We start from the raw sequence: 13,299 nt of genomic DNA on the forward strand, positions 1-13,299 counted from the left end.
AATCCTTAACAATTCTGTTAAATTAATCTTGCTGACAAAGAATTTTTTTACGTTTTAACAATTGGAAGACATATATAACAAATGCTAAAATGTTATATTTAAATATTTTAATGCTATTTTTGCATTAAATGGAATTACTGATTATAAGTTATTATATATACAATGGTTTATAAAGTTTCGTTGTACGACGTCAAATTATGGACTACACAACCGAATAACAAAGTACTTGACATTTTCTAGAAAATGGGTTTGGTTGTTGGATTTCGCGCAAACCTACTCGAGGGTTATCTGTGCTAGCCATCCCTAATTTTCAAGTGATAGACTAGAGTGAAGGCAGGTAGTCAACATCGCCCACTGCCATCTCAGAGCTATTCTCTGGAACCAAAGCATGGAAATGACCCACGAGTTATGGTACTAGGCGAAAGGTATCTTTGGTAGTGGCATTTGCAATCCTGATGCTGTTATGTTTCCCCTCATTGGAAACTCCGATTATCGCAGAGCCTGTCTACATTTGACGGACCCTTGTCCTCTTACACTAACAGTATTGGTATGGGACCTGGAGGCTGCCATCAAATGTGGGTGCCTGTTTATTTATTTTTTTGCCAACGGAATTGTACAAATTTTCGTAAACCTTGTAGTAAAGGGTCAGTAAAGAAATACTAACAGTATAATTGTTATCTGTTCAAACGTTCCCATAACTCAAGAAGGTCATCCTATGTTTACTGGAGATTATACACAAGTTTTATTTTGTGACTCTCTATACCATACAATGGAAACTACGTCACCAACTAATGGAGCGATTGTCTACATTTTACCGACTCTTGGTCGCGTGCACTGACAGTCTCGGAATGAAACTTTGAGGCTGCCATCAACCATGGGTCCCTTTTTTTCACTGAGCGAACTTTACTAACTTCTGTAAATCTTATAACAACGTCATTGGTGTTTAAGAAGTAAAAACTAAAACTATATTATGCTATACAGTATGAATAATAGTAACTTAATTATAATAAACCTGGTCCTTGAACAATGGTCTAGAGATATATCTAACCACATTGGTGATTATCTGACATTATCATGTCCTTGAAGATTTATCGTTCTTCCTTAGCGAGACCAACTTTGTTAACAACGTTGATGTATATGAATTTTCAAGTACATCTAGATAAATGCAAGACTGTATCTCCCATATGTTTTTAGTAAATTTCTTAAATGTTCATTTTTGTCTCTCAAGTTTACCATAAAAGGTTAAGGTAGACACATAATTATCTAAGAACCTTTGATCTAGTCAAGCTTTGAGTGTACTTGTTCAAAATCTGTTACATTTGAGATTGAACGCTAATTGTAACCGACAAAACGAATAATAAAATTTGATGTTCTTTGTAGAAGTATATTAGATAATACATCACATGTTACTGTAACACTATCAAATTTTATGTCTCATAATAAATTTAGTTTGTTTACACATAATGTTACACAATTAAAAAATATAAACTAACTGAAATAGTAACATGAATATAATGTACAAAAGTCGTATGAAAGCTAGTCCAGTATTTCCTAAATTAAAATGTTTATAGTATGTTAGTGTATCTTTGAGTTTTGTATGAGAAAATCACGGAACGCTAAATCGACAATTTGTATAATTTTAATTAAGTGAAAAAATAATTCATGTTACCGTAACAAAATCCACGTGAGAAAATATGTTTTCAAATAGTTGAATAATAATCATTTGATTTATAACTAAAGATCCTTTTATGATTATTAATGTCAACTTTTTTTTTGGGGGGGGGGGGAAGAGTATGTTCATTTCTGATAAATGTTTGATGCTTTGGAAAACTAATATGGTTAAATGATATAATGTATATAAAGTGAAGTTTTGAAAGATTCAGAAATAGAATTTCTGGCTGTCAGTTTTGTAGAAAAAAATGTATTGTCTGTTTTAGCCTTAAGCCAGTATGCATCCATAATATATTGAAATAGCATACATCATTTTGTATGTGTGAGACACTGGTAATTATGTATTTAGAATTCATTAGATGGCAAACATATGGCAGAAAAAAAAGGAAATACTATTATTTAGGTAGAATAGTATATAATCATTCTTGATAAGAGTTTATCGAGCTTTTAGTCTATATGCAAATAGTTTCAATCAGCAAGAAACAAGCTCTCGACAAAGATTTATAGCAATAGAAACCTGTAAACTTTAGTGATCAATTTAAAGCTAAATATGAGATTTAAATACGTATCCTTTTCAGGATGGTAATTGCAAAAGTATGCAAGGTAAATTATTGACTATAAAGGCATTTATCTTGAATTTATTATAATAACACCCATTTGCCATTTATTTGCCCAACTCATTAATGATCTAAACCCTTTTGTAAATCACTAACATCCTCTTCACAGCTAGCAATACCCCAAGACCTTAATATCATCAGCAAATATAAGTAATTTATTGACCATTACTTTATCTATGTCATTTATGTAAATCAAAAAGAGCAAGGGTTCCAAGACTGAGCCCCAAGGTACCCCACTTGTGACATTAATCCAGTTTGACTAAACTCCATTTTTTAACAACCTTCTTCCTTCCAGCCACTCATCTATCTAATTTGCCAACTTATCCCCCACACCTATAGATTTTTTTTAAATACAAGACTTATGTGGCACCTTGTCAAATGCTATCTGAAAATCCAGATACACCAAATCTACACCCTTACCCTCATCTACAAAAGCAGTAACCTTTTCAAAGAATGTCAAAAGATTTGTAAGGAAAGATTTTCCCTTAGTGAAACCACATTATCTATCCACTAAAATTCTAAACTTTGTTAAATGACTTTGCAAAGCATCTTTTATCAGACTTTCCAAAACTTTTCCCATAACTGATGCAAGACCAATGTACCTATAGTTACTAGGACAGTTTTTATCATGACCTTTGAAAAGAGGAGTTGCATTAGCAAACTTCCAAACCTCTGGTACTTGTCCACTATTCAAGGACTGACAAAAAAAATAGTAGCAAGTAGATCACATATCCAATCCTTAACCTCTTTCAAAACCCTTGTAGAAATATTATCTGGCCCAGGAGCCTTATCATTCTTCAAACTTCCCAATTTTTTTCTTAACGAGCTCAGAATTCATACAGTTATTTTGTTCAATCCTGTTTCCATCTATCTTCTGTTCAAGATGTGGAATACTACTTACATCTTTGTTTGTAAAAACTGAAGAAAAGGCAAAATTAACCCAGCCATCTCATAATCATCAGATACAAGCCATCCTTTATCAACCCTCAAGGGTCCTACCCCCATCCTAATATTTTGTTTACCCTTAATGTATTTAAAGAAATCCTTACTGTTAATTTTTACATTTTCAGCCAACCTTTTCTCATACATCCTTTTTAGGTTCTAATATCCTGATTGACCAACTTTCTTCATCTTCTAAATCTCACTTCCTACCAGTAAATTCAAATTTCTTAAATTTGTGTTACTTTTCTTTAATTTTATCTCTCATACTCTTTGCGAGCCAACCTGGTTTTTTACTTGTGGCTATCCCTATTTTCATTCCAGAAGGAACATGTCTACCTTGAATATTTAATTATTTTCCACATCTGATCAATAATTAGATATTTACACTTACTTAACTTTTATAAGTGTAGGAGTTTTACATGTTGTATGTACTAATAAACCAAACGTATTATATCCACAGTCATGAGATGAGGATGCCTCATTTTTGTTTTTTGGCAAGATGTTTGAAACCAGTCACAAAATGAATTATAAAAAACCATCACCATGTTTCTAGATTCATTGGTCTACTTTAATTTTGACGATAGACAATTTTAGTGATGCAAGTAAGGAAATGTGAAAAACAGAAAATAGGCTAGGGGGTGCAGGGGGCCACCTAAGCATCAAATGAGCCTTTTATGTCCACACCCACAAAAAAAGCAAAAGTGCAACACCACTTACATGGTCTTGAAGTGCTTTGTCCTCTCTTTACATATTTGATTTTTTCAGTGCACTTTACAATAATCTTTGCAGTTTTTCTGGAAACTTATAACAAAATACTGAATAATTGTGCACCCTCTTTTTCAAATGTGGAAACTATGTTGTTGGTAAACCATTACTCATGTCAGATGATACAACCGACACACAATATTTGTCACTACATAGCACCGAGTGTGTTCTCAAACCAGAGTAACAATTAAACCTGTTAAAAAATGTTCTCATCTAATTCAAGTAGCTACATAGGAATCATGAGCCTACAAAAGAAAACAGCTTTAATGAAGTTCTATTAACTGAAAACATTGAAGCAGGTTTGCACACCTAGTGGCCAAGTTTTGGGTATGTCATGAAAGTCAAGTTGTGGATTTTAAATCCATCTGCGTTGTCATGTCTAAGCTATACTACTTCGAAAATGATACAATATTAAAGAATTTATACTAGTATCCAAACTATCAATATGGAACATTATTTAAATTGATGAAGAAACTGTATAATGTTGGAAATTATATGTGTACAATCTTCTTATTGGAGTTAACTTCTGATCCAGATGATCCTTCAGCAGTCACTAATAATTAATGTATTACAATCCTCACACAGATATAATTTTATTATTTTGTATACACAGTTTCAAATTTTCAATTTAGTGATTTAAAAAACTTGTGATAACAAGCCATCACAAAATTCAACTTTCATATTGGTTTTGTTTCACTACAAAGTAAAGCTATTTCTTAACTGACTGAATAAATCTTCTATAAAAAACAAACTATCATTTGGATATTAAAAAAATATGTTATTGGATATTGAAAAATATATGTTATTGTTTAAGATGTCTGGCAAACATTTACTTTTTTCTGACTTTTCACACACACACACACACACACACAATATAAATGGGGTACATGGAATACAATGGTTTCCAAACAACTCCAAGATATTATCTGAATAACCCAGTGACTCAAGAACTAGACTAAGTTGCCATCTGAAAAATCTTGAGGCTTTGACAATAACTAAGCAAACCAATTGGTTCAGGGATTTGATTGTAATCACCACCTGAGAAAGTCAATAGATTCCGAGATCTGGATTAGGAAATATCTGAGGTTAAATATCTAATACTTAAGAAAGTTTTAGGATACAGGAAGAGGACTATTCAACACTCGAGCAAATAAACGAGCTTTTACAATTTCTCAATATATTCCAATTTAGCTCAAATTAGGATTGGGACTTCTTACTTCATAATATTTCCATAAACCAAGTTCGTCAGTCAACTTAGAAAGAACAGATTTATTCAAGATCCAACACCAGGATTCAGAAAATTCATAGAAACAGTACAAATATAAACAAGGAAAACAGGATGTTTAACTGATAACATGGAATAGACTGTTGCATAATAAACATTAGTAACAAATACACTTAACTTTACAAGTGGTGGTAAAATATAGCTGCTAGCAATCTTAGCTAGCAGAAAGAATATATTTGACACGACTAACAAGACATCCTTTTAACATCAAATGTACAATTTAATCACACAATAAAAGTTAAAGAATCAAGGTAAATTATCTCACCAACAGCCTTAAAGAAAAGAATAACAAGTTAACTCACAAAAAAAAACTTGTCTTTCAGCACCATAAATAAAAATTTATCTATTATAACTACCCTCTGATAGATAAAAATCTCAAAGCTGATAGAAAATAGGATTCATAAAAAATAGCAGAAAATGTTAAAACTCTTATATGTGAGGAAAAAATTAACAGCTTTCATTATCAACTGAAGTGTGCTGGCACATTCATGAGATGCACCATTTGATACACATTAAAATATAGTGCTGAAAGCGATGTGTTGCTCCTCTTTGATTTCAATGAGCAACAAATATTGAACTGCTTTACACAACTTCATATTCTTTCTTAATAGCACGGGCAAGGCAGCAAGAAAAGATGATTCCAATGATCTGAAACAAAGATAATTACAAGGATATACAACAATATCCCAATGGTGAATCTAAAGCTTTTGAAAACATATAGCACAAATTACATACTTACACTTTTTTTTTTTAATATAGTAAAAATGAGGTATGAACAACAATGTAATACATGTACATTTAGAAGTAGAAACCAACAATGCTGAATAACTCTAGAAAAGCATATATTGAATTGTTGAAATTGTGACAGTTGGAATATAGATCTTGCACATATTTCTCAGATGCATGAAAAAAGAAAAAAAAAACTGAAAAACAGACAAAAATAAGAAAAACAAAGCTAACACACCACAGTAACAAAAATCTAACTGTCAAATACTCAAAACACTGCTGTTATAAATACAAGTTGCATAAGAATGAGAACTCAAAAATCTAAATTTCAGGGGAAAAAAAAGCCATACTCTAGTTTCTTATTGAAATTAGAGAAAATTACACATCTGGAACAAGATACACAAAATTTTTGAACCCAAGCTGAAATTTGTTAATTCCTTTACTCAGACTACGACTAGCTTTATGTAACCATCTGTTTCTAATTTTATTTTTCTAGAATTTTCTTTTTTCAACAATTATCTTCAATTCTTCTGCTGGGAGTTTGACACATTCAAAACATTTTCTGGTATTCTGTATCGATTGAATATTATTATAACTTTTATATAGCAAGTGTTCTCTTTCACATACATTTAGCTATTAAATCCATAAGTCGCTTTCTACATTAAATTCCTTTGGTGCATCAGCAGCTTTTGAATTTTAACATTTTATAGAAAGATCTTGTATTCTCATCAATGCAATCAATTTAAAATGTACATTTTTCCATTTAAACTATAATAATGAGTTGTTTTTTTTCAGGTAAAACTGATTTCCTCAAATAGTAATAGGTTATCCACTATATAACAGGAGGATTGGCAAGATACATCATGAAATAACACTGATAGTTACAAGTAAATGAATTTCAGCAAATAAATTCAGTCTGGACAAGTGTAACATGCAACAAAATAAATTTGTAATCACGAAAGACATAAAACACTATGTGCATTAGCTTATGGAAACTGGATGGTTACCTTTCACAAGATACATAAGTTGATTAGTGATTAGACTGACTTCCGTTAACCAAGTTACTAAAAACCCATTCCAGGAAGGTTTAAATCTATTGTTTCATACCTAACAAGAAATACTGGATTTGCCCATAACAAGTAGTACTACCCATATAATTGGACATTCTCATCTAAACATTGGAGGGGGGGGGGGGCATAACCTCAAGATATCACCTGACCTACTGGCAGCTTTCAAGCACAATACACAGCATTACAAAATGAATAGTGAAAAGGAACAAAATCATCTATAATGACCTCAACTTGAATTTCTTGATCATGCGTTATGCAAAAACTGCATGGAGTTAGAATAAATGAAACATGTGACATTAAAACGAGATGGTAGAAGATGCATAGTATGCACATGTACCACAACAGTAACATTGTTTCAACAATACAGTGCATTATACTTCAAACACATTTGCTACTGCTGTTTTCTACTTCTAAATGTGCGTATGCATTTTCACCATTGATTACGAAGCCTGAGGGCAACTCATGAAGTATCAAAAACTTACTACAATAACAAAAAAAGGGAAGCAAAATAACAATGTCATATAAAACTTATTACAGCACATTAACTGTTTAACACATTAAATAAGGAAAAATCTTCAAAACTATTTTACTTGTGTCTATGGGCAAGCAATTTTCATCCTACACACATTACGAACAAACTGGTCAACATCAAAACCACTGCTTGGACAATAAGTATCATTTCAAATGGACCAAAACTGAAAACTACAGCCATCAATAATTACCTACAAAAAGTTATTCACACAGCAGAGAAAACCAATAGAAAACAATGTATCTGCAAGCACAAACATGAAATTACTAAATTTAAACACAGTCAAGAAGACTGAATTACACTGGACTATACCCTTCATAAAATGCAAGTTTGCAACATGACATTAATATATACACGATATAACGAATATCAAACAACTTTTTGGAATATCACGTCATTGTCTAGAATGTGACATACTCCCACGAACAGAAGAAATGAAAGTAAATTATAACAAAAACTCAATGATGTCGATATAAAGGACCATTTTAAATTTATTGTTTCACTAGAGTACTAAAATTTTTTTTTTTTTTTTTTTTTATTTTTTTTATTGTGGTATCTGTTAGGTTGATATTACTGTTGATAGTACAAAATATCCTAATGTTTTGCAAAATTTTTACCTTTAGCAAATTCTCTAGGTTCACACACATTTTTCTTATATTCTTATATACATATTCAGTTATTTCTACCTAAACAAATTTAGTTCCTTTTCAAAAGTCACACAAGTTCCACTCAATTACATACAACCATGCTCATCAAGATGGTCGACTACAGTGAGAAAGGTCCACTAGACACTTGTACTTCATGATGATTTTTACTTTTTTCATCATGTTCATTGAATTGGGAGTTTTAGACATCAACTACAGTTTTGACAGTTAAATAAACTTCTATATACTTTAAAGCATTCTTTTCCCAGTTAATACCTGGTCTACTAAACTATGTAAAAACAATTTAAAATATTTATAGTGACTGTACAAATATGTTACACATACAGGCCTAACATGCACAAATGTAAAATAAAGCTGTAAACCTCATTTATGTAAAAACATTCACATCTAAAATATCTACACATCTAATGTTACATTTTGACTGTATATTATAACTGTCAAAAATTTGCCAAGTGTTTGTAAGTTATAAAGATGTAAAATAAATCCACCATCGTCTTTACTTCATGTAATTTAACAATGGTAACACTTAAAATATAGATTTACATGATACATGATATAGTTCAAATATTTGATGACCTTTCAAAGAAAAGTCTTCTCAGGTTGACATTTTCCCCTGCATACAAGTAACACAATCTTACCTGCACAAAGGCTATCCCAATGCCAACACCTCCAACAACCAATATCTTGTCTTCCAGGAAACTAGCCAAGGCATCGACACATCCCTACAGGTAAATATTTATCATAATAACATCAAACTTATTTAAAATCAATTTTACACATAGTACAGGAAAGTACCACTTTCTGTAACAAAACTTAAAATAAAAATTATTAAAACAAGTAACTTGTTAATTTAAAACTGAATTAGTCTGTCAACAAATATAAAAACTATCACAACAACAACGAAAAAAAGAGAATTTGTATAGAGTTATAAATACTTTCTACAGTACCATTCCAACAAAAATGTCCCTTTTTCGAGAAGCAAATACTACAAATTCCTGTAAGACAAAACCCAATTGGCAAAGACAACCAGTTAGGATGGCAAAGTAATTTTACTAAAAAACCATTATCAAAGGTTGCTTTACATTTACTACCTCTCTTGTTATAGCAATTCTAGTACATCTGCTATGGATAACCAATGGGAGAGTGTTTACTGCTGGGGCAGTGTTTACTGCTGGGGCAGTGTTTAATGTCTCTGTATATGCCAGAAAGTTATTTTCTCAGAAAGCACGTATAATAAAGTTACTCAAAAAACTTATTAGAAATTTATAAAAACAAACATTCTAGAAACTAGGCCATTGTGGTGTGTAGAGAGGCTCTGGCCTAACAGACAAGTCAGAAAGTAGGCAGAATATAAATAATTTTATAAAATCATTTTTTAGGTTTTTAATAAGTAGAAGATAAAAAGAGAAACAATTACAAATTTGGTAACTCAAGTGTTTAAGCACTGAACCTAATTAACCCTTTCCATAAGGGATGGGTTGATGTCATTGACCTTGTAACCAAAAAGTACCTGTCCCCATACTATAGCTTAATATAGTTGTGTGTATCTTCACAAAATTTGGCAAGCTTTTAATAAACATTAAGATTTTTTTTTTTTCTAACACAAGATCAGTTTTAATGAAGTAATTTTACTAATGATTTTCCATGAACATATGGAATCAGTGTTGACTGCTCCAAGTGCAAAGTGATTTTCATATTAATATTAAAATACTTTTCCTCATCAGAAAAATTTCTAATTTCATTTATATACTCTCTAAAACCTCTTAAGTAAATATCAAAAGTTTTCTTTCAGTAAAACTTTATATTTTATCTGTTATTTTCTATTACCTACCTGTATACAGACTCAGTTAATTTGCCCAACCTTGTAACCACCATAAAAATATAAAATAAATCTTTTTTTTAATTTTTTTTTTTATGGAATGACAGCAGACTGTAGCCAAAAACTACAATTGCTTATCCTAAACAGCTTAAGACTTAACAGTCTACATCTTTTTCAACTTAATTTTGTTTTATTGCCCTTTGAACCATGTCTAACTAATAACCCTGCCACACAAGTTGTAAATTGTTTAGCAAATGTTGAAAAACATAACCAGCTGCTTGTGAGAATACCTTAAAGAATTATCTTTTCATTAACTTACCTAATCTAACCTAGTAAGTTTCTAATTTACACATTTTAGTTACTTTTGTAACAATATAAATGTAAAACAAGAAAACATCATGTGCTGATGAAATTTAAGCCTACTTTTTTTTTTAAGTTAGTGATAGTATTAATCCAACTTGGACTTCCACTCGAAGCAGTTTCACTTGAACGAAAGAAAGAAAAATGAAGTTTCTATAAATGTAAACTTCTTATCTGTAACTTAAATTAACTAACCGAACAACAGTTATTACTTATGTAAATATTTAAAAAGATACCTTTGTAAAGTGATCATCAGTTATTTGACACGGTTTAGTTGGGTCTTTTCCTGGACAACAACTGTAAGGCAGGTTCACCTCACCCATATATTTTTTCCATTCACTAGCATTATTTGCACCGCAACACTTCAACTGTGAAAAAATACATTATGTAGCCTTACTCTTTTATTTCAGCTGTAACAAAATGATTCACAAACAGCTACTTTAGTTCTTACTTGAACTGTAAAAAACAAGTATTACAATCAGCTCTGACTCCAAGTGTAACAAATATTTACTAAATGTAACAAAGGAGGTTACTTTGAGAGTACAAGAAACATTGAATTGTAAAACAATTAAATAACAACTATACACAAAATATCTAATATTCAGAGCTTCATCAGGGCTAGGCTAATCAACAGATGCAAAAAAATAAAGTTTGGCAAGTTCATACATGTATTGTGTTCCTGGGATATTTATTTTGTTCACATAACTGTCCACTGCATGTATCCAGCTTAAGTATTTCATAACATTTTTACTCCCTTTGGCTAACTAAAATATGAACAATCAGTCTGCAACCATATCGCAAATAAACCACAGTATTTAAAACACTTAGAGCGAGTTTAATGAACCCAAGCTTTAATAGGCAATGGTCCAGGTGTTTTGTGGCTTCATCATCCTTGTAGCTTCTATGGTTTAGTTGCAGTGTTCATGTGCTTGTACGAGGCAAGCTTCTATTTAGGCATACGCAGCATCGTACTATAAATTTCTTGATCACTGGAACATAAAATCAGAAGAAATAAATCTTAAGATGTTTTACTTTAAAATAGATGACTGTATCACAATGTATTATCCCCACTACCACTTGGTTTATGGAATCTGCTATTTATAATGTGCCCCACACTTACTTTGCTAAAACAAAGAAATTAAATAAATTAAATATAACCATTGCATTGAAATTTGTCGATTATAAATATAAAACAAACTGCAATTTGTTCATTTTGACACTTTTCTTATACAAAGATCACATGGGTCTTGAAGTTTAAGATATACACTTGAACTGGGAATTACACCAAGATATATGTCCCAACCACAGTGAATTGATTGTGAATTATTGTTAACTTCTATCTTCTTTAACACGATTTGAGATCTCATCTAGATAATAGCTGCAAGATTGTATTAACATGCAAATAATTTTTTTTGGTTCCTGTGCTGTTCCATTTTACCTATACTTTCAGTGTTGCTATAACAATAATCAGTAGTGCTTTTTACCACCACTTTAAAAACTTAAAGTAGCACCCTTTTAACACAACAATACTATACTTAAGTTTCATGTGCTGTCAACTACACAAGGTGTAAAACCTAGATGTTTATAGCTTAGTGAAGTTATTCACACAGATAACATGGTATAAAAATAGGAAGTTCTTTCCAAACCTTTTCCTTTGGAGGGAGGTGAAATAAGTAAACATTAAATTTATTATTTGTCTAACATATCAAATTATTCTTTATAACCTCTTTTGGTACTTAAAATGAACTGCTTGTAGATACAAGTTGAAAGTAATACTAACATGATGCTTACATCGCCTGTGCTAAAAGGTTAAACAAAATTTAGGTCTTACATTAGACTGCATATCATCCCATGTCTTAGTGACAATGTCATGATTTGACTCATTGTAGTTCATCATGGCATTCTTCATGTTCTTTCTAAGAACAGTCTCCACCTGAAAAAACAATAACATCTTTTTAAAAAATATTTCCAATCTTAAAAACCAAGTTTACAAAACACACCATACATCACAAATATGGAAGTTTCAACTTGTGAACTCAGAAAATATTCCAACGGATCTTTAGAACTGTCAATTAAATTTCAAAACTTGTAATTCTTACCAAATGAAATAGCACTTTAGATATTTACATCAATCTAATGGCATGCTTCTGCTTTAATCAGTGCTAACCCTACTGACTCACCTTAGTTGCAGAAATAACTATTCTTTAAAGAAAAATAAAATTCCATGCCCTCAATAAAGGCTCCTGAAATACTTCCCAAATTTTATTTTCTTTAACTGGTTGATAACATTACCATACTGGAGTGGCTTCAGCAACAAAACCCAAATCACACAGTTCTCCCCCCCCCCCCCATTTTTTCTACTTAACCCTTTTTCTTCTCCCATTCTTTGCTTTTCTGTTTTATTCTTTTCCTTCCCAATTTCCACCCTTTTCCCCTTTTTCGTGACCTGAAATTCTTCCCAAATTTAAAATCTCAATTATTTCCATACCTTTTACACACTAATTCAGAAGAATATTTACCTGCTTGCTTGATATATGTTAAAGAATATCATCCAAGAGATCATTCCTCTGTATGTACAAGTTGGTTTGGTGTGTAAAATCACATATTACAATAATACTGTTTCTCATTTGTAAAAATGAAGCTGTGTCACAACAGACTTGTATGCAGGATAAAATAGTGCACTAAACAACCTAAAATTTTTAGTTGTTATTCTCTGAATACACAAAAAAAAAACTCAACATCAATAAAACAGGAAAACAAAATTTTGCAGGAAACGAAAAATAGTAAATTCTTTAACATACCCCACTCTTGTAAACATATGCTAAGATACCAGCTACCAGTTCAAGAACG

The 13,299-nt window shown here is 31.3% G+C and overlaps 1 protein-coding gene across 1 annotated transcript in view; it reads right to left on the bottom strand.

Moving 5' to 3' along the window:
- Nucleotides 1-4,572: 4,572 nt before the first annotated feature.
- Nucleotides 4,573-13,299, bottom strand: part of LOC106466688 (CD63 antigen-like) — a 28,762-nt gene continuing 20,035 nt past the window's right edge. The window contains exons 4-7 of the mRNA XM_013926986.2: nt 12,281-12,382; nt 10,686-10,817; nt 8,909-8,992; nt 4,573-5,928 (exon numbers count right to left, since the gene is read on the bottom strand). Coding sequence (XP_013782440.1) covers nt 5,863-5,928; nt 8,909-8,992; nt 10,686-10,817; nt 12,281-12,382 — 384 coding nt within the window. The 3' untranslated portion in view covers nt 4,573-5,862. The remainder of the gene's footprint in view (nt 5,929-8,908; nt 8,993-10,685; nt 10,818-12,280; nt 12,383-13,299) is intronic.

The sequence above is a fragment of the Limulus polyphemus genome, unplaced genomic scaffold (assembly GCF_000517525.1).
Source record: "Limulus polyphemus unplaced genomic scaffold, Limulus_polyphemus-2.1.2 Scaffold75, whole genome shotgun sequence".
Lineage (NCBI taxonomy): Eukaryota > Metazoa > Arthropoda > Merostomata > Xiphosura > Limulidae > Limulus > Limulus polyphemus.